Below are 22,401 nucleotides of genomic sequence, written 5' to 3'. Positions count from 1 at the left end.
ACAGGCACGTGCCTGCTCCTCCTGCCCTTCCTTGGCCCCCAGCTGCCTCCCAGAGAACCAGTAAGGGCTTGTGAGGGGCAAGAACAACAGGCGTGCGGTCCCTGCTCCTGTCCTCGGGGCTCTGCCAGGCCTCAGGTGTCCTATGAAGGACACCTCAGGGCTGCCAAAGCCCCGCAGGGAGGAGGAGGCGTGTGCCTGCCCTCTCCTCCTCGGCCCCTTCCATCGGCTGAACGGGCTCCAAGGGGCCCTTTCGGCCGAAGGGACGGCCGAAACCACTATCATTGTTAAAGCAGACCTTTTAGCATTAAAAGCACTGAAAATACACAGAAATGCACTTTGCAAAGTCACACTGTCTCAGCTTCAGAAAGACTGCATGTCTCTGAAACTGACATATCATCATCATCATCACTACCACTCTCATTGTAAAAGCAGACCTTTTAGCACTGAAAGCACAGAAAATACACAGAAATGCACTTTGGAAAGTCACACTGTCTCAGCTTCAGAAAGACTGCATGTCTCCGAAACTGACATATCATCATCATCATCACTACCACTCTCATTGTAAAAGCAGATCTTTTAGTACTGAAAGCACAGAAAATACACAGAAATGCACTTTGCAAAGTCACACTGTCTCAGCTTCAGAAAGACTGCATGTCTCTGAAACTCACATATCATCATCATCATCACTACCACTCTCATTGTAAAAGCTGATCTTTTAGCACTGAAAGCACAGAAAATACACAGAAATGCACTTTGGAAAGTCACACTGTCTCAGCTTCAGAAAGACTGCATGTCTTCTTCCTACTCCTCCTCCTGCTCCTTCCTTCCTCCTCCCTCCCTCCCTCCCTCCTCCTGCTCTTTCCTTCCTGCTTCTTCCTCCTCTTCTTCTTCGTCCTTCCTCCCTCCCTCCTCCTCCTGCTTCTTCCTCCTTACTTCCCTCTTCCTCGTGCTCCTTCCTTCCTCCCTCCTCCTCTTCCCCTGTGGACCCCCGCCTCCCTCTCCCCAGGCCCGCGGCCCCACTGCCTCTCCCTGCCCCCTGGGAAGGCCAAGGCTTCCCCACAGGGCGGGGGGAAGGCGAGCGCCGGTGTCCCCAGCACTTTCCCCGCCCCTCAGGGAAGGCAGAGGCCGGCCCAGAGGGCCGGGGAAGGAGCGTGCCGGCGGCGGCAATCGGCGGCAGGGTCGGCCTGGGGCCGCTCCTACAGTGCCCGCGGGCCGGATCTGGCCCGCGGGCCATAGGTTGCCGACCCCTGACTTAGCCTGTAACCCTGCTTCGATCCACTGGGAGAGGCGGGGAAACATAAATAAATTTTATTATTATTATTATTATTTGCATTTGCATGTTTTCAAACTGCTAGGTTGGCAGAAGCTGAGACTGGTGATGGGAGCTCACCCCATCATGTGGCACCTGGGCCTCAAACTGCCAACCTGCTGATCTTACAATCAATAGAGTCAGTGTCTTAACCACTTGAGCCACCACATGCCCATGAGAATTAATACAGTAAGCCAAATAAAATATATACCCATTTTTACAAGATTTGAAGAAGCATCTTTGTAAAATATCTGCAAGTCATTTTTTCAATTGTTTTGTAAATATAGAGAATTTCATATACTTAGCTTACCTATATTTACCCTATATATATAAACCCTGTATTTACAAAACAATGAAAAAATTGCAGATATTTTACAAAGATGTCTCCTCAAATCTTCTCAAGGTCAGTTGATGGAATTCAAAGAAGCAGACGAAACATAATCTTACAGATGTTTCTTTCTTTCTTTTGTATTTCAAGACCACATCAGCTAGCAGTAGAAAATCCACACAGTACAAGATATCAAGGACTGAGGGGTAGATGTGTGAAAAAATAGCAGAACCTGGAAATACTATTTTTGGATGACAGTCTCTAGAACCCTCAGCCAGCATGACCATTGGGTGAAGATTATGGGCGTCATACTCTAAAACGTAATATTTCTAAGCTTTAGAAAAGGCATTTTCCAAGGATCTCAATATTAGAATATGCATACATGAATTTTCAACATGGGGACACTCTCTCTCTCTCTCTCTCTCTCTCTCTCTCTCTCTCTCTCTCTCTCACATTTCTCAACTTGGGTTTATGTGACTCATATAAGAGGACTGATTAATGTCAATGAAAAGTGCAATATGAGAAATTGTGATTCCAGCTAATGACTAAGTTTTCTTCAGACCTGAGTAGTGAGAGTATAAAGAATAAGGTTGCTCTTTCCAGATACATTCTCAAAAAAACACTCTCACTGGCTTTCTCTGTTACATGATGGCTCCAAGCCAAGTAGGCAAAGGTTGCTGGATAACTAAGGAGAATTGCTGGTCTCTGCTAAGGCAGACCTGAGTGTTCAATAGATCTGACAACTATGTGTGCCTCATATTATGTTCTCCTCCTCTAACAGAGTCTGAATTCATCAGGGAACCTCTTTGCAGGAAGTGCAGATGCCAGACTTAATAGGCCGATCAATAGCTGCAGACAAAGGATGGCAGGGTCTTCAAAAGCAGTTACAGTGGGATGGGGTAGAACTTTATAATCTCTCACTATATATTTTGGATGCTGAGCCTGGGGAGAAGGCAGACATAAACTGTAGAGTAATTGAAACCCCAAGGAGACTGCAGTTCAGTATATTATTGAGGATCTTGCCATTATAAGAAAATGCATGGAAATGAAATAGGGGCCATGAAAAACACAATGAATGGGTTGGTATACTTTTGTGACCTAAAATATAATAAAATGAAACATTTAAATTTACTAAATTGCAGCTTGCTAAATTTTAGGATAAAGCTCCAGCTCTGGTTTCAGGAAGGTAGAGAGTTAGACACAAAGTGATCTGAATCCTTGTTAAACAGTAGCAGAATGCATGATAACAGAATTCATAGTCCTTAAGCAAGTATCCATTTCCTCATTTATATACCATTTTCACAAACTTGTATGTGTGACAGAACATATTTCTGAGTATTACTTGCCTATGAAAACCCAATGACATTCATGGGTTCACCATAAGTCAACAGGTGACTTGAAGGCAAATACACAGAAAGATATTCCATATGCTGAGAATTGCCCAAACTCCCCAATCTATCAGTCTCAACTGCAGAAAGAAAAGAGTCAGCATGGCCAGACTTTAAACAACAGTTATATCTATACAAAAGATATAGTTCAAAAGATAACCCTGTACATATTCATTGCTGTCATTGTGTGACTTCAAGTCATTTCCAACTTATGGCAACCCCAAGGTGAAGCTGTAATGGGCTATTGTTGTTGTTGTTTTGTTGTCAAGTATCTTCAAAGGAGGTTAGCCATTGCCATCTTCTGATGCTAAGAGACTGTGACTTGCCCAAGTGGGTTTACATGGCTAAGCTCCAGAGTTGTAGTCCAGTATACAAACCACTACTCCACACACTGCATGCTCACTGAAATGTAAATGCCCCTGAATTGGTGGGGCTTACATCTTGGTAAAAAATGCTTATTTGTGATTTCTGGTACATGACAGATATTGCAAAGAAATACCTGTAGGTCTGTGGCATTTAAATAGAAAAGGACAGATATGTTTGTAAAATAGACTAAAGGGCCATTTTTCTTTTTACATGGTAAACACTGAAGTTGTGATTCAAATTCTGTTTTTCAAAATAAATTTGCAGCTAAGAGATTGACACATCATATTTATCTGAGTACATTTTACTCCCAAAGGTAGGAAGAGAGAAGCTTTCTCAGGGGAGCCAGATTCTACCTTTCAATAATGGTAAAAGAACATCTGCTCTATGCAGAAAGCCCAAGGGGTCATTGTTTTGAAGCCCCCAAAGTATCTCAGATAGTAATGCCTAACACCACTGCCTGAGACCTTGGGGAATCTGCTGACTTGTGTAACAGACATTTCTGGCACAGAGGAATTAAGGTATGCCTTGATATAAACTACTTTTAAGTGGCAGATGTGCAATACCAGGATTTTCTAGACATCATGCCTCATTGATGTTACAGGCACTGGGAAGATTTGTAAGAGAGATGGCAGAAAAATGTTTTTACTTCACAAACTTTTTAAAATAACTGTAAATAAAATGGGGAAAATTATCTTTTTTTTAAAAAAAAATAATCAAATTTGAGTATTGTTATTCTTTCCGAAATGAACAGATTCTTCAATCCAGGAAAGTTGAATCCCTGCCAGTTCAACCATATTTGTGGTGCTGAACTAGGAGCCCTGGTGATGCAGTGGTTAAATGTCTGTACTGCAGCCACTCACTCACAAACCACAAGGTTGTGAGTTCAGTACCAGCCAGGGGCTCTGGGTCGACTCAGCCTGGCATCCTTCCAATGTCACTAAAATGAGTACCCAGCTTGATGGGAGACTGCTCAGTGTGGTATGAAGTGGCATATAAATGAAGCTGCTATTGCTGTTAAGATTACCTCCTCTCCTCCCCCCCCCCCCCGCCCCACTCCAGACATGCTTAACAGTTTCATAACAGGCAGAGAAAATGTCATCTACTTCATATTAGCAATGGTTGTGCCTCTTGGATTTTTCTGGTACAAATGTGGAGGGTATGGTTTCAATTTGTTTTGGAAAATTTCCCTGAATTTACTGTCCCGTCCCCCCCCCCCCCAAATAAATTTACTGGAAAAGACTTGGGATTCAGAATAACTGAATACGATAGAAAGCTGTAATAATAAATTTATGTATCCCTAGTTAGTGTGAAGATATTACTAAGTTAAAAGACCATAAAAATAAAATAATAGAGGTGGTGGTGGTGATGATGACAATGTTATTTATCTATATCCCAACTTCGGGAATATCTTATTTTTTAACGAGACAGAAAGGAACCCTTGCTATTGAGGTTTAATATGTTTGGGGCATTTGGGGGCAAAGTTAAGTTGAAACATTTAAAAATCCCAATTGCAAATACTTTGAAACAGTATTTCAAGGCTGCAAGTGTTTGTGGCTGCTCACAACCCATTACCCAGATCTTGGAAAAAATTGCTGTTTGGACAACATGCCCCAGAATCCTCCATTAATAATTACCCCCACACTTTGAAAATAAAACAGTTTTGTTCTTTTTTTGCTTCTTTTGTTTAGTATTTTCATACCTGATGTAAACTATATATAAAAAATGGTCCTACAGCAAATTAATCATGAACATTCCCTTGATAGCTCCTAGAGTAAACCTAGTCTGTCGTATGTGAATTCAAAGACTTTCACAACCAGTGTCCGTAGTTTTCTGTGGGTTTTCCAGGCTATGTGGCTGTGTTCCAGAAGAGTTTTTTCCTGACGTTTCACCTGCATTAGTGGCTGGCATCTTCAGAGGGTTGTGGCATGGAAGTATGTGGGGGGTATATATACTTGTGTGACTCTTGGTTGGGAGGAAGTGATTTACATGTTAATGTCTGTGTTTTTCTGTTGTTGAATGTCAAGGCCTCAGGGTGCGAGGATATGTGGAGGATATACATGTCTATTTAATTAGCAATCCATTGTCTGCGAGGAAACCCCCTGACCCTGGGTAGAGTTCATTCACATGTACTGAGTCTTGATTTTGGTGTTTTTCAGGTAGCCAAACTTTGTTTACATTCAGTGTTTCTTCTTTCCTGTTGAAGTTGTCCAGGTATTTGTGGATTTCAATCACCTCTCTGTGCATCTTGACCTGGTAGTTGCTGGTATGGTCCAGAATTTCAGTGTTTCCAAATAGCATTCTATGTTCAGGTTGGTTTATGACATGGTCTGCTATCACCGATTTGTCTGGCTGGCACAGTCTGTAGTGTTTCTCATGTTCTTTGATTCGTGTTTGAACAATGCATTTATATCCAAGTCTATTCTACTTTGGACATATCATGACATGGCATGACTCATTGGGGAAAAATGATAATGCTTGGTAAAGTAGGAGGCAGTAGGAAAAGAAGAATTATAGATGGATTGATTCAGTCAAGGAAACCATGGCCGTGATGTTTGAGAGAGCCAGGCTATTGATGGCTAGCTGTTGATAGTGATCACTCATTTACAGGGCCACCAGAAACAAAAACTTGACTTGACAGCACGTAAAAACTGCACCATATAAGGTAGCTCCTGAACCTTTTCAGACACATTTGCTGATGTATAATTGTTATTCCCCATGCTTAACTATTTTATTTGCATATTAAAAAAAATATTTGGATGAATATAAACCAACTTTCACAAATTATATCAGATCAAGAAATTAATTTATACAATTATAAAAATAAGAAACAAGCAATGGAAGAAAGTTTTAAAAAAAGAAAAAGGGAGGACTCTGAATTGAACAAGAAAATATCTGCATTTGATATTTTCATTTTATTTCACCACCCTTCCTCAAAAGTGTTGGTTTGTTTATCCATAATTGGTGAATATTGTTATGTCTAAAACTCATTTATCTAACCAGACTAATAAGTTTTAAAGCATGTTCACATATACGTATAGATAATTTAGGCCGGTTACAGACCGCCGAAATGTGGCGGTCTGCTGCCGCCGCTGGTTGCTGCATCCGGGAACCGCAGCAGCCAAACGGCGTGGTTCCCGGACGCAGCAAAGAAGGAGCGTGAAAATCACGCTCCTTCTTGCGGCCCGGAAGAGATGCCGCGAGGCATTAGTCGCGCACTCGTGGCGTCACTTCCGCCATGCGACATGTGGACGCAGAGCGTCCGTTACATCAAAATGGCGGCGGCCATGTGGAACGGCTGCCGCCATTTGTTACGGATTCAGTCCGTGATAGGGTTAGGGGCATCTGGAAGAGACGCCCCTTTCTAACCCTAGCACGGACTGAGTCTGTCCTAGGGTGCCCGTCTATAATGGGCCTTAATTTCCTTTCTCCTGATAATACATAACTGAGAATGAAAGATGCCTCAGTCAGAAAGTATTATATATGGTGTGTAGGGAAATTTTGTACAAACTTCAGCCTTGAAAATGTGCAAAATCTTTGATACTGAAAAACAAAAACATACTCAGTATGTTACAGTAAGCAGAATCTTGCAGGCAAAGTTTTGTTTTTGCTTCTTTTATCATGAGGAGAAGCCAAGTCAGGATTTATATTCTTAGCTTAGTGTGACATAAAGTTGTTTTAAAAGATTGCCTGTTTTGTTTGTTCTGTGGTGGTAGCTATTCCAAACATGCTATTCTTCAGCAACATTGTCTGCATTACATGATGAGCATGCCTGTGCAAATTCAGCAACAAGCAAGGAATTTTAAAGGGAGAGAGTCTGAGAGACAATTGATTTGTGACAAGAGTAATGAAAGGATTATTTGAACCGTCTCTGGAACCCATTATCATTGTACATTTAAATTTAATGATGCATGAATTCTTGACACACAGACACAAGCACTTCACACTTGAACCACACAGCACTAGTTATGCGCTCTGTCTGGAATATACTTTAATGAAATCACTCTCCCTAAATAAACTGTTATTCATTTTATATTTAATATGATTTCTGCCTCCATTTGATTAGCTAGAAGCCTGACACGATGTCATTATGAGAAGTGGACTGTCCTGTTTGTTGCAATGCTGGGACATTCTGCCAGGGTACATTATACACTGTGCGAGGAAAAATGAGGAAAGCTTTTTTTGGCTGTGGCTTTTCAGAAACCCTTCTTCCTTCCAGCAGCAAAAGTAATTTTAAAAAAAGAAAGGAGTGAGGGAGGAAAAGCAAGATCAGTCAGATTTCAAGACACAGAGAAATGACAAAGGAATAAATAAAGAGACAAAATGAGATAAAGTACAGGAGAACCAACAGAGCTGCTATCTCTTGAGATAGCTGCCCTCTCCTACTTCCTATTACAGGAGGTTGGAGCCAATGACCAGAATGATGGTCTCTTTCTCTCCAATTGTGAAAGCTTGACTCTATGGTTAGTTTTTTGTCATGTCCCAATGTGGAAGAAGTTGATACTTTGGCTTGATTCTTCCCCACAAAAAAACCTTAAGAGAATTAATCCAGACTATGTCCTTGTTCTATTTCTCTGACCTGTTTGGGGAGAAACAAGATATTTTTGGAGAAAAACAAAAGTGATTGCTAATACATTCAGATATGACAAAAACAAATCTGGATTAAATCTGTGGCTTCTTTAGCTGGTCCTGCTCCAAAAAGTGGGAGTCACCATGCTGGTTTATACACAGTAAAACTCTATTCAGCAATCAGCATTGCTAGATCTACCAAAAATACAAGATGCAACGTAATGTTACTAGAAGAGATAAGAACTCTATACAGCCATTTCTGAAACATGTTTAAATGCAGGAGGCGAAGGGCTCACATTCCTTCTGCTGTAAATCTGCTTGTACAAAAGTGACATGTCTGGAGGGGAAAGCTCCTTTTACCTGTGGGAGCGCTAGATGAAAACAGAAGCCTTGATTTCCTCATGTTTTTGTTCACAAAAGGGCTCTTCAGACATGAAAATAGCGGAAGGAGAGAATGGAATTGATACACTGCCATCCTAAGCAGTTTAAACATTACATGTTGGGGATCCATAGAAACCTGGGCTTACTGTGACATTAGAACATGCACTATGTGTGTGTAACTTGAGGTAGACATATAATTGTTCTCTACATAGTTAGCCAAATGTCTTGGGAATTTGGAATAGAGATTTGGGGTAATCCTAATCTCAGTTTCCCCTTTGCATGGGTTCATAACTATGGAAATATCATATTAACAGGGTTACATTAACTCAATGGATGCTTAACAGAAAGCCAGCTAAAAATACTGAAGATTGACGTTTTACTCCTCCTTGATATTTTACATTAGAAACCACAGCACAGGTGTTGCTTTTCTCCCACCATCTAGAAATCAAACATGACAATCTAGTCAAACTTTCATATTTTTAAAAAATGCAACCACGTCACCCCATTTTTAGGATTTATATGATGTTCTTTTGTCTGTTTACAAATGACAGATTGGGAACTAATTGCTATGCAAAGATCTAACTTTTTTGCTTAATAAATGGCAGTTGGTTTAAAAAAAGGGAGTAGCTTCACTTTTATTACAATGACAACTTACAAATGTAAAAATAATACCAGTTGACATCTTGTGGTCTAGTATTTTGAAATATGTCAGGTTTACAGTATCAATTAGTACATAAGAAAATAAGACTTGAATGAGATTTACATTCCCAAACTACAGTCCCTCATTTGGTATGCCACTCAACATGCTTTGTTTCTTTGCTTTGTATCATATGCCACAATATTTTTACCCAATTTTCATCACAGAGTCAATGAATTACAATTTGTCTTCTCAGATAAATATATATATTTTTGGTAAACATTTTCAATCATTTCTTTTTTCTTGATCCCTCCTTTGGTACTGATTCTCTGGCGGACAGAAATGGCCTCTCAAAAGGCCATTTGGAAAGACTACTTTTTGGCTACAAAACTTCCAGGATCAACCAGCATTTGAGAAGTTGTTGTCCAAAAATTAATTTTTCCAAGCTCTGTAGCCTCTTGTTCAGTATCCTATTCCATTTACAGGCCAAAGACATTTTGCTCTCTGCTAGCTTCTGATACTGTCATAGAATCTGAATCAGAAAGTCCCCACTAATAGGTCCAAGATCTTAAAATTATGCTAGAATGATCTAAGGCAGCAGTGAATGCATAACCCAGAGTTATTCCTTTGTGACTGCTTCATAGTCACAGTCCCTACATATTCCCTAGTTTAGGGACTATACAGGGACTATAAATCACTACAGCCATTGAGATTGATGGGGGTCTGTTGCCCTGTCAATCAAGAAGCCACTGACTCATGTTCCCACCCCTCTTACATAAGCAAACTCTAATAAGAGGAAGAATTGCAGCAGGGATCTACTTTTGACTGTCACACCAGAGATCACTCATGGGAGGGGGAGACAATACTATTTAGCTGCTTCCTCCTGATCAACAGGGGAACAGATTCCCATCAATTCGGGGAATCACATCAAGAGACACTAGATAGCTAAGGTGGTTATGCATTTGTAGCTGCCTTAGTGAACTGTAGTCAAAATTCTGCATTATTCATATACCAGCTACTGCATTCATCTGTGTCCCACTCCTGGTACCACTAAAGTGTGCTTCATTCAGCTTTTTGTCGGGTCTCAGAACAGCAGCGTCAGAACAGAACAGTTGCCATACATTTATGTTTACCATCTATACCTAACTGCCTTGGCACACTTATCCTCACAAGAGCCACAGAGAAACATCCATGTTAACATCCATTATGCTGTGAAGATGAAAAATGGCAACAGACCTATACAATAGAGTCAATACACAGTTGTGACATAGTTTAAGCCCTCACCTCTTCTTGTGTTTGTGAAATATCTAATTATTAAACATCACTAGATTTCCAGCTTGGTAATACTCTTGTTTAGGATGGCTAACTGGCCAGAAGTTGCCCATCAATCCATTCTCTCTTGCCTCCAGTGATTTTACAATATTTTGACCAGCTTCTACCTTCATTTCAAAGGTTACAAAGGAAATATTATTAACTCAGTGGTATCTCAATTTTCTTTGTAATATTCTGACTATGTGCAAGCACATGTGCTCAATAGTTGTGCTAGGTGCTTTAATGCTGTACTGCTAGGCGCTACTACTTTTGTAAATATGTTTACTTTGAATATCAAAATAAATATGTATTTTTATTTTACCAACACTTCAGCCTCTTGACTGGAGGAAACATTGGGTAACATAAAAATTTCATTGACCACCGTGAGTCAAAATACATCTGGCTTTTATTTGTATGAAGAATATGACTATGCTCAAGCACATGTGCCAAGTAGGTGCTTTAGTGCTAGGTACTGCTACTTTAGTGCTAGATGTTGCTGCTTTGTCATAGAGTTTGGGAATCTATGAAATGAGCCAAAAGGAGCACTTCTGGACCTTTAAGGCTAGATAATCATATTCTAAAGTAATGGCAAATAATGCAGATTTCTCTATTGGCTTGTTACAGTTGAGGCTGGCTTCTTCTCTGACAGTCATCACAACACTGATTTACTGTAGGTCCACCTGTGTCATTCTTCTGATAATACTTTAGATTCAATATGGACTTATTCCCCCCATAGAATAGTCATGGGAAACATGGGGGTCAAGCATTGTTTTGCAGTCCAAACATGCAAGGGGACAAAAAGCAGCTGCTCTTCTGCATTGTATGCTTAGTCAGAGCAGCCAAACACTGTCCTTTGATTCTCAATAGAGTCTTGCTTACAAAAGCTACACACATTATAAAACTCTTGCTTTTTAATTCTGTGGGTATGCTTTCATCACATTTAGCAGGTGAAAACTATGGTCTCTGAAACTTCTGATAATGTCCCCAGAGAAGTACCTGATTAGGAAACAGTGGTTTGTTTCATTTCATTTAAAAGAATGCGCCCAGCCTGGAGTCCAAGTACATTAGTGGCAATTAACATGTACAACTGCTAAGCTATTAATTGAGCCAAATGGAAATTAATTCCTGAGTGCCATGCAAAACCAATCCCTTACTCTCTACCTGAAAGCTAATAGGCAGCTGGCGTAGATCATGGTTCAGTAGCCTAATGTGCTCCTTCTTTCTTCAAAATGTTCAGCTACAGCTAAATAGCATGGCTGTAAAATACAATCTTTGAGTCTGAAAAGCTGATTCCTGTTTTGGAGGCAGAGAACTTTATAACTACATTTTTATTGCTCCTTACTTCTACTTCTCAATTTCATCTTCTGTTCTGCATTTCATGTTACCTCCACCTCTTGCCCCAGATCATGCCCCTTTCTTATTGTAAGGAAAAGATAAACAGGGCAGCTTTCCTTAATCCAAAAGACAACCAGTCCTAGAATATGAGGAAGTGGAGAGGATAAGAATATTTGTAATCAGTGCCAGCAAGACAATGGCAAGACACTCAAAAGTGTGCAGATCCTCAAATACAAAATGCACATGCATCACATAGGCTGTGAAGAGGCTGCACATGTCAAATTGGAGGATTGCCTTCAAAGTATTCATAAAATATAACAACCTGGATTCTTCCCTAGTTGCTGCTTGTAAGTATTTTGAAAGATTGTGCTGAAGGGGGGGGGGGGAGTGCATAAAACTGTTCATCATAGGATGTGTTTCTAAATTATGTAATGTTTGCTGAATGTAATCAGGTTTAAATCTAATCAGTGGAGACCACAAGGAGATCTTGTATTAAACTTATGATTAATACATATTGACAATGCCTTTTGAATTTTGCATTTCTTGTCCAATCAGATTCATATTTGCATCTTCTGTCCATATTTCTATAATATTTCTGGTATTAATTTGCCATGTTAAAGCATTTATCTCTATTCATCTCTCTCAACATACATATTTGATAGACATGTGCTTGGGATGTCCCCAAGCTAACCAGGTAACGAAAATACTTGGTTAGCAAGAGGCTCAGAGGGGAGAGGAAAAGTACAGTTTTGTCATTGAGACATGAGCTTAGATCCTGAGTGAGGAGATGTAGCTCTTGCACACAGTTATGATGTATCTCATGGTGCAACCTTACCAAAACTCACCTTTTCATTCTGGCAACATCCCCGCCCCTGCCCACCATGGCCATTTCTGTGTTTGTGAAGAGGAGGGGGACCTCTACTGATGCATCCAACTATTTTCCTGAGGTCACTGAGGTTATTACTTTTTTTCTGTGCATGAAGCTAAAGGGTAATAGCTGGACATTCCTCTACTGCTCCACCCACTGTCCACTTATGTGGGTATGGCTGTCTTTGGGGACGGCCACACTGAAAAAGGGGGTGGGAAATTTGGTCATTGCATGGTTCAAACAGAATTCAGAACCCTTCAATGATAAAAAAAAGTATTTTCTGTTACTAAGAAGATGCCAGTTTCATAAAGGCTGTCAACTCTCAATGCACAAAAGGAAGCCCATATTTGCCTACTCCCAATTTACATGAAACCAGGGAGAGGTTGTTTAGGCACTTACGGTCCCTTGCTATTAACAGACTAATGATATCTATGGCGGGTTATAGACCGCCCATTTGGGGCGGTCTGCACCCGCTCCTTTCCCCGGTGTATCAGGGCCTCAGCGTGCAGAGCAGCAGCCGCTGAGGCCCTGATCCACCGCTTTTCAGGCTGTGGGGAAGCAGCAAAACGCCGCTTCCCTGCAGCCTGAAAAGGGGTGTCCCTGGGGCTTCAAGCCCCAAGGACACCCCGCGGCGGCGGGGAGAAGGAGAAAGGGGCCGCTTGGCCCCTTTCTCTTTTAGTCCACTGGGCGCAGCCGTCTGAATGCTGCGCCCAGCGGACTAAACCAGGAAGGAGCTCCGAAACGGAGCTCCTTCCTGCTCCGTGTTCAGGGCGCACTAAGCGCCCTGGCGCGGAGCAAGGAGGTCACGTCCGCGCCGCCCCGTCTAGAAGCACCGCCCTTTTGTAACCCTAGTGCGTGCTCATCACGCACTAAAGTGCCGGTCTGTAACCGGCCTATGTATCATACATTTCCATCTTATACAATTGATGGAATCCAGCTGCTCAGATGAATTTCCATGTCTCCATCTTGCGCTGCAGAGAGCTGAACTTTCCCTTCTGTAAAAGATTAATAGATTGTGAGTATTCCTTTATCTATCTCTGAGTTTAGATAGTGAGGTGGCAGTGCTGCGAATGCTTTGACAATGGAAGAAAAGCGGGAAGCCTCAGTGATGCTTGAGAAGCGTGACAGACGATCATACCTTCATGCTTCTGCAAGAGTTGTGCAACATTTTACCCACAGGAAGGTCTCCATGTCATAAGGTCCTAAGTCTCCCTTTTACTTTGAAGGAAGGCTGCCTAGGCACCCAGGCTGGATGCATCCTGAAGCATCTTGAGTTTCTCTTCTGATCACAGTTTAATTTAATGATTGCACAGAAGCCCAGAAGATGAATGAGCTCATCACCCTCAATATAAAACATGTTAAACCTATGTCTTAGTTCACAAAGCAAATGATTAGTGTTGCTGTGAAAGCTCAACCTGTAGACTTAACCCAAAAGATTTGTCTTGACCCGCTCATTCTTTGTATTAAATAGAACAGCATTTACGTTTTATGTTTGCTTTGGGAGTTTCCAAGGCTGTAAATTAAACAAATTAGAAACCAAAGTAAAGAAGAAAAAGTAGTAGTAATGTTTGATTATGTCTTTTGAAACTATGAGAAAGCCAAACCCCATGAACATTATGACTAAACTGTTCCAGTCGAATTTTAGAAATATTCCTAAGAAATTCCTTTATAGGTCATTAAAAAGATTATAACTAAAAGAAGAAAACTAGAAGGGGAATAATTAGGAGTTTTGTTTGTATCAAAGTCTGCTTGCTGTGACAGAAATTCTGAAATAAATGAAACCTGAGACAATGCAACAACATGCATTTTATTGCATTTTGCATTCCATTATAGAATGAGATGGTAGTTACAACCAAACTATGAGCCAAACAACCAAATTAAAAATCATAGAACTAAACTAAGGTTGTGGCTGAATGTTGGGGAACTGAGGGCTGGAACAGAAACCCTTAAAATATGCCTTCAGGACATCATCACAATGCGGCGATTACATGCCACATGCTTTGATGACACTCTGAAGCCTCCCAGAAACCAGATGACTGCCGAGACATGGGTGGCTTCAAGGCACTTTGGCAGTGCAGCATTTAGATGCTGCATGCCACTGGAGCATCTTGAAGCTGCCATGGTGCTGTGCACAGCCAATAAAGATGGATTTTCCATGGCCCAAAAAGTAGTTGATCATTGCCACTCCTTTTTGGGCCAGGTTCAAGGCAGATTGGGGCTGTGCCGTATGGTTGCCTGGCTCCAATTCATCTTTGGAAGGGGTGGCTTCAAGCCCCCCCTTCCTCCCCGTCTGTTTTCTCTCTAAATTATCTTTACTTTACCACAATCCTAATCCAGATCAAAGGCCCAAGTGCTAGCAGTTCTTCTGGTAAGAGAACCACTACTGGCAGAAATTTAAGCCATTGATGGAGAGCACATCGTTATCAATGAGCCAATCAGTATGGTACAAATAAGAAGACACAGAAATGCTGAGTAAAATGCTGCCCTGCTGCATTCACCGTGTATCCTGGTTTTGAAAAAAAGTATAGATAGGAACACTTGTTTCAATTTTTTGCCATCTCATAGTCATTACAGTATCCTTGGTTGACACTGCTTTTGTTTGTCCTGTTATTTTATAAGACAAAAAAACATACATGGAACAAAATGGTAAGAAAAGGGTAATCCATCACATTCTTCTCTCTTCTGCTCTTGGGCAAAAGAGCTTCATCTTCATCTTCATCTGCTTAATTTACAAAAGGTAAAATTAAACCACTCTTTTTAACAAAACCATTGCATGCAAACTAGAACATCATTTTATCTTTTGGTTGAAAATTGGTTGAAGAGAACTATTTGTGTAAGTCCTATGAGCCTCTGACTTCCTAAGTTCATAGAAACTGAACGTGAGCATGCAATATGGTAATTACCTATTCTTTTACAAATATAATTATGAACATTAAATGTTTTTTTTCTTTTTATTCACACATTTTGAAACTTCAGAACCCCACATTTTCGTCTTTAATCTTCCCAAGTCTTAACAGCCTACGGCTGTTGAAACCTTTTATTTCCAGAAATTAGAAGCAATCTCGTTTACCCAGAATGTTTTCCAGCACTCATACCAGTGGGGTGTCATAATATGAATTATGTGTTACATAGTTTATTTGTCAGAAGCACTGGAATGAAAACTATTATATGAATCATTACTACTGACCTTCTCGAGATGGGGATTTATTACCTTTGCTGCCACTGGACTGTGTAACCTATGGGACATTTCAAAGTGTATTTAACAACTGTAAACATTCTGAGAGGCATCTTTTGCCCTGAATGTAATGACAATCCTACAATCCTACAAATAGTAGGATGAAATTTTGTGAAATACTGCCTAGAAGAAGATTAAACAAATATGGTAGCTGTTTCATTCAACCCAACAAGAGAATAGTAAAAACAATGTCTTGATATTCAGTGTTTCTCTTCATCATTTGTAGTTTTAGATATAAAAAGAAACCAGCACACTAGGGTTGTGAGGTCAGGATTATAAACCAGGATGATCACTTGTGACATCACAGGATGTGGGCTATTGTATATTACTGAGAGAGAGTTTGTGCAGCAAGTAGAGACCTTGATTAAACAGCAAAGAAACCAATGGCTTGCAGAAACAAACTAAAGGCTTTATTATAAAGAACTTTATTATAAGATAGAAAGGTTACTCAGGGTACTAATCTAATCTACCTTCATTGTAGGGAAGACCTGAGAGAATAATGGTGGAAAGAGGTGGAAAAACATCTCTGAGAGTATCAGTTTACATCACAGAAGACCTAGGGTAGGTCGACAAGAAGGGAAGACACTGTGAGTCAGACTATACAACTCTATTACTATTGTCCTCTCTCAAGCACTCTATACTCTGCAGTGCTAAGTTCTGTTGCACTTCTAACAGTTACAAAGGTGATATTAGAAAGAGCAGGCCCTGGTAAATTCATTAAACATGGTTACAAAGAGTATATAATAATAAAGTTTAAAAACATGAGGATAGTAGATATACACATACTTTTCAAGACAGTGCTTTTACCCTAAAATTTATCCTTATTACCCTGAGGATTGTAGAATCAATAATTAGACCAATTATTGAGGCTCACTGTGATTTGGGGCATGGGGAGGACACAGCTGTTCTTTTCTAAATGATTTTACATTTTTTAGTGAAGGCATGAAACTAAGGTCACAAGCTTGTGGATCTGTACAAAATCTCTCCCTCCACAGCCCATGTTAAACCACAAATATCTTTTGAATTTTTTTTTTTTAGAAGCAGTTTGTGTCTTTCAGTTAAAAATTAAAAACAAAATTACCATTATCCTGTGCATGTTTAACTAATGTCAGTATGATTTACTCCCATGTAATGTGATGGCTCAAGTGGTTAAGATGCTGACTCTGTTGACTGCAAGATTGGCAGGTTGGCAGGTCAAGGTTCAGGTGCCGCATGATGGGATGAGCTCTCATTACTAGTCCCAGCTTATGCCAGTCTATTAGTTCGAAAGCATGCAAATGCAAGTAGACAGATAGGCACCACTTTGGTGGGAAGGTAAACAGCATTCTGCACAATCATGCTGGCCACATGATCACAGAGTAGTCTCTAACAATGCTGGCTCCTTGGCTTAGTAACGGAGATGAGCACTACCCCCTATGGTTGGACATGACTTGACAACCTTGTCAACAGGGAATACCTTTACCCTTAAAGTGAGTGTTGGATTGGAGCCTAAACTGTGCCATTTTCTCAAATGAAAATCTTTGGCATTAGATTAAACCTCACCAAAGCTGTGGTCCTCTTAATTTTCCACAGTCTACTGTTTGGGTACTTATTCATGTCAAATACATTTCCCTAGAGACCTGGAAATTAATAATGACTCAATTAATTATTCCGCTATTAAAATTCTCAGAAAAAGTGTGCATATAAAAGAATGTATTAGATGATAATAGAAAGTTGGGTTAAAATGGAAATTCTGCCATCATGCTGTGTTCTAATTCCCAGTACCTCAAACTCAATGGACATTACTTCATATCCATAGATAAATGAAGGAGTAAAAGTCATGTTATTTGTTATCTTGTCTATGGTCCATTCATTTATCTCTGCATGCTTTGTACAGTTGCTAAGACATAAGCAGTTCAAAAGCCCTTCTTGGGGGTTGTACCCTAGAGATTTTTATATATATATATATATAATTTTATGCTTCTCAACTGGAGGAGAGAAATAAACTTCTCATGATTGCTTTTACTATGTTTGTTGCATTTATATTCTACCTTCTCTCTTAGAAGATCAGAAGCACATGGTTCTCCATATTCTTACTTCATACTCGCACTTACTTCATACTCACACATTAAACATACCCTGTTTAATGGATGAATGGAGATGGGACATCACTGGGGGTGCATAGGGAGGTGACACCACTGCTCTCCTAACATCTGCCTTTGGACAAAAATGGGTTGTGGTATTCACCTGCATCCCTTTAAAATGCTGAAGAGTGTTATTAGAGTGAGGCTCAGTGGGAAGAAAAGAGGAGAAACCTCCATTGTTGTTTTTTTAGTTGTTGTTTTTTTTTTTACCTTCTACTGTAAAAGGAATTAATTCCAGGTCCACATGCCATTATTTTCTAATTAAATGTTTGAGAACTATTCTTTTTAAATTTCTTTAAAAACATCACATCTTACCAAATTTTCATTTTAACTACATGAAACTATGTGCCTATAAATGCAATTAGGCGGTGTGTATGATATTGCAAATTAAGTGTATATTTTTTTAAATTTTGCTAGTTGTTTATGTCACAACTATTGCCATCACATTCATATGGGAATTGCAGTTTATGAGTAACATAGTACCAAAGGCACTAGTAAGAATTCTGTATGATGTGATATGGGAGAAGGTCAATGAAGAGGGGTGATATCATGAGGGTTATGCCAACCCTAGTGATGTCACTGAGTGGAGATTTTAACTTGTCCTTGACATCCCTTATGTGATACTCTAAGCCTGTCTCAAACAGAGCCCATACAATTGCTTTAATCGCCTATTCTCATCAACCCCAACTACCTTGGCCAATGGTCAGAGATGATGGGAGTTGTGTTCCAAAATCCTAGAAAAACTCAACTCAGAAATATACTATACAAGTGACTATATTATATGAGTATTTCTGTAATCTTCTGTTTGATAGACTAGCCAGAAACCTTTGTAGGATTCAAGGAGATCCTCTGCAAAAGAAAATGAAATATTAAGTTTAGTGAACAGACACACACAAGCTATGTGCAAAACTGTGTGCACTATTCGAAGCACTGAGATAGTAACTACTGGAATAAAAACATGAAGAATGACAATAGCTATGCGCTAATATAGACACAGCATGAGGTAAATTTGAAAACTTAAAAAATATGTCTTCATGGTTTTTGTTTTTTTAAAAAGAGATAAAACCAGTTATTTCTTTACAATCCTTGCTGGGTCAAGGTTCTTTCTTCTTCTTCTCTTTACCTTATATTGTAAGAGGAATTAATTCCAGGCCCACATGCCATTATATTCTAATTAAATGTTTGAGAACTATGTTTGCACGTGATTAGCTCATAAATTCCTTTTTATAGGATGTCTTGCTTCAAAAGTAGCCCAGAGTCGATAAATCTTTTTTGCAGGTGTCAATTTGGTCAGCAGTAAAGAGGTAAATAGAAACTAATGACACTCATCAAGCCCCTGGCACAAATGATTTATTGGGCACGATCATTTAACAGTTTCATAAAGTCAATATAAGAGGGGGAAAACAGGTTTCTTATCAAGGTAAACCGCATTTGTACTGTCAACACAGGATGATTTATGACAAGCCTCGAGCCAGGATTAGGATATTATAAATGGGAGAAAATAAAAGGCTCATTATGTTTTTTTCTGTCCTTAACATATATAACCACAGGTAGAGGACATGCAGTGGGACAACAGAGAACGAATTCACCCCACCTCAGTCTGTAGTTTGCCATGCAAGCCTGGGGAAAGGAAGAAAATGGTCAAGGGAGTACCATGCTGTTGGCACTGTGAGCGTTGTGAAGGATACCACTACCAAGTGGATGAGGTGACCTGTGAAATGTGCCCATTTGACAAGAGACCCAACATCAACCGCACAGACTGCCAGCAGATTCCCATCATCAAGCTGGAGTGGCATTCCCCCTGGGCAGTCGTCCCAGTCTTCATAGCTATCCTTGGGATCATTGCTACCACGTTTGTCATTGTGACATTTGTTCGCCACAATGACACACCCATTGTCCGGGCCTCTGGGCGTGAGCTCAGCTATGTCCTCTTGACTGGGATTTTTCTCTGTTACTCCATCACCTTTTTAATGATTGCAAGTCCAGACACTGCCATCTGCAGTTTCCGACGGATCTTTTTAGGCCTTGGCATGTGTTTCAGTTATGCAGCCTTGCTCACCAAAACCAACCGGATCCATCGAATATTTGAGCAAGGGAAAAAATCTGTCACTGCTCCAAAATTCATCAGCCCAGCTTCCCAGTTGGTAATTACTTTCAGCCTCATATCCATACAACTTGTAGGAGTCTTCATCTGGTTTGGCATTGATCCTCCACATATCATAGTGGACTATGGAGAACAGAGGACTCTGGATCCTGAAAATGCCCGTGGAGTTCTCAAATGTGACATCTCTGATCTATCTCTCATTTGTTCTCTTGGATACAGTATTCTCTTAATGGTAACATGCACTGTTTATGCTATTAAAACAAGAGGAGTTCCAGAGACCTTCAATGAAGCAAAACCAATTGGATTTACTATGTACACCACCTGTATCATTTGGTTAGCTTTTATTCCAATCTTTTTTGGAACTGCACAGTCAGCAGAGAAGGTGAGTGACAGTAACCTCTCTTAAACCCATTTTGTATTTAGCTTCACTGTTTAGTATCACAGATGATTCATTCCCAACATTGGATTCAAAAGCTACTCTTATTGAAGTCAGATGTCAAAGATCTTTGTGATAGGTATGTGTTTAGAAAAATACATTGTTTAAGAGCACTCTAGAATAATTTAGCACTGAGGATTACTCTATAATAATTTGATCATTAGAAATATGTTTGTGCTTTTCATCACTGTCACCAATTCTTCATCTTTTTTTCCTTGTAGCATTTTGATATATGAAACACAAAGTTTACAGAAATAAAACTTGAACAGAATCAAACAACCTCATTTTGTAAAGGAATAACATCAGAGTTAAGTCATGATGCCAGCTCCATAGAAATGGCAGATTATAGAATATATACCATATTGACTAACTTTGTAAAATAGGTTTATGTGCTTATATTAAAAATGGAATCATGAGAGAAGCAATTTAACATCAAGGTATATTCCAAACACCTAATTCTCAGAGATGTGGTGCTTGAACTCACAGTTTAACAAGTATGTCTTGCATCTACTCATACATCAAGTCTGGATACATTTATTAAAACATCATTGAATGTGTGTGTGCAAGAGACCTCTCTAACTTTTTTATGATACTCAATATAATTGCATGCATTGTGCAAAGATTTTCCTCTTTTATTTGTTCTGAACCTAAAACCATTTAGCTTTGTTGGATGACCTCAAGTTCCCACATTTGGTGGGTGACAGAATAATTTCTCTTTGTATCTGACACAAAATGATATGTCTTTTGTTCACAAGCTTATCAAGAGCATGCCCTAGGCTCTTTTTGAATAATCACTCTTTCTATTTTAACAGGGAACAATCAACAATTTGTTGTCTTGTCTCTTGAATACTGCTTAGGTAGATCTTTATATACATTTCACGTTTGAAAATATAACTTCAGCATGGCTAATTGTTACTGAAAAGTTGATACATGTAAAACTACATAGCAAACTCTTTCTCTTGCACACACACACATGCACATACATACATACACCAAACAAACCCAGACAATGGTGCAGTGTCATGGCAGTAATTATCAAGAGCTCCCTTTTTTATTGCTTTTTGGGTTTTGTGGGAGATTTTGTAAAGGTTTCAAACAGTGTCCCTCTGTTAAAAGAATGAAAATTATGGTGAATGAAATTACCAGCCTTTTGAGAGGATCATAACAAACAGTGAATTCAGAATTCTCTGTGTCAGGTCCCAATCTGTTATTCCCAGCATACAAGTAAATCATGTGCCCAAATATACAATATGCAAGTAGGGAGAAATTTTATTGTAGTTATGGAAATGAGAAAGCTTGAAAAATCAGTTTTTAAACTACCATTTCCAGAGTCCAGTAGCTGGTTTCAGGTTGTAGACTAGATGTTTAAGTAGCTGTAGTTTTCTCCATCACCTAAAAGTAATGTTTTTTGCCCCTGGGGGTTCCTCAGATTATATATGGCTAGAGACATCTGGTTTCAAAGTAAATTCTGCTCATGGACATTGATCTGCTGCCAGGGTAGACAAGAGTCCATAAGGTTTAAGAGTTTAAGCAGCATATATAGTTCTTCTCATAACTCAACTGCCTATCAAAATACAATATGTTTCCCACTGCACATTTACAGGCATAGGAATCCTGGACCACATTCAGCTTCATACAATGCTTCTTTCAGGGAGTTGGGGATCTTGAAACACAAATCAGAACACACACAAACAAAAACTCACATTAAAGCACATGAGCCTTATCCTCGGGGAAAAGGACACAATTTTATGGTGTGGATTTCAACATTTCTAGTATCAGTCCACATTGAGAACAGACGCTTCAGCAGAGACTGGGTATCACTGCCCAATACTGCCTTCTGACATCTGGCCCTTGGGAAAGAGATTGGTGGTGACAGTGTTTTTATTGCTATGTGCCTTATGACGACCCTGTCATGAGGAGTGGTCAAGATGTAGGCTGGTTCTGCACAGGCTTGAAGACTCTGGGAACAGCCCAGAATATTCTGGCCCTGATGCTGTCCTGACAGTGGGGTGAT

At 39.8% G+C, this 22,401-nt stretch overlaps 1 protein-coding gene across 4 annotated transcripts in view; it reads left to right on the top strand.

Moving 5' to 3' along the window:
- The window catches only part of LOC149312325 (metabotropic glutamate receptor 8), a 627,813-nt gene that overhangs the window by 522,197 nt on the left and 83,215 nt on the right, over nt 1–22,401 (top strand). For all 4 annotated transcript variants that reach the window (XM_089524400.1, XM_089524401.1, XM_089524399.1 and 1 more), the window contains exon 9: nt 19,398–20,333. In XM_089524400.1, coding sequence (XP_089380526.1) covers nt 19,398–20,333 — 936 coding nt within the window. The remainder of the gene's footprint in view (nt 1–19,397; nt 20,334–22,401) is intronic.

The sequence above is a fragment of the Sceloporus occidentalis genome, unplaced genomic scaffold, assembly GCF_023333645.1.
Source record: "Sceloporus occidentalis isolate IW3139 unplaced genomic scaffold, rSceOcc1.0.p SCAF_5, whole genome shotgun sequence".
In the NCBI taxonomy this organism is placed as follows: domain Eukaryota; kingdom Metazoa; phylum Chordata; class Lepidosauria; order Squamata; family Phrynosomatidae; genus Sceloporus; species Sceloporus occidentalis.
This window is presented reverse-complemented; position numbering and strand designations above follow the sequence as displayed.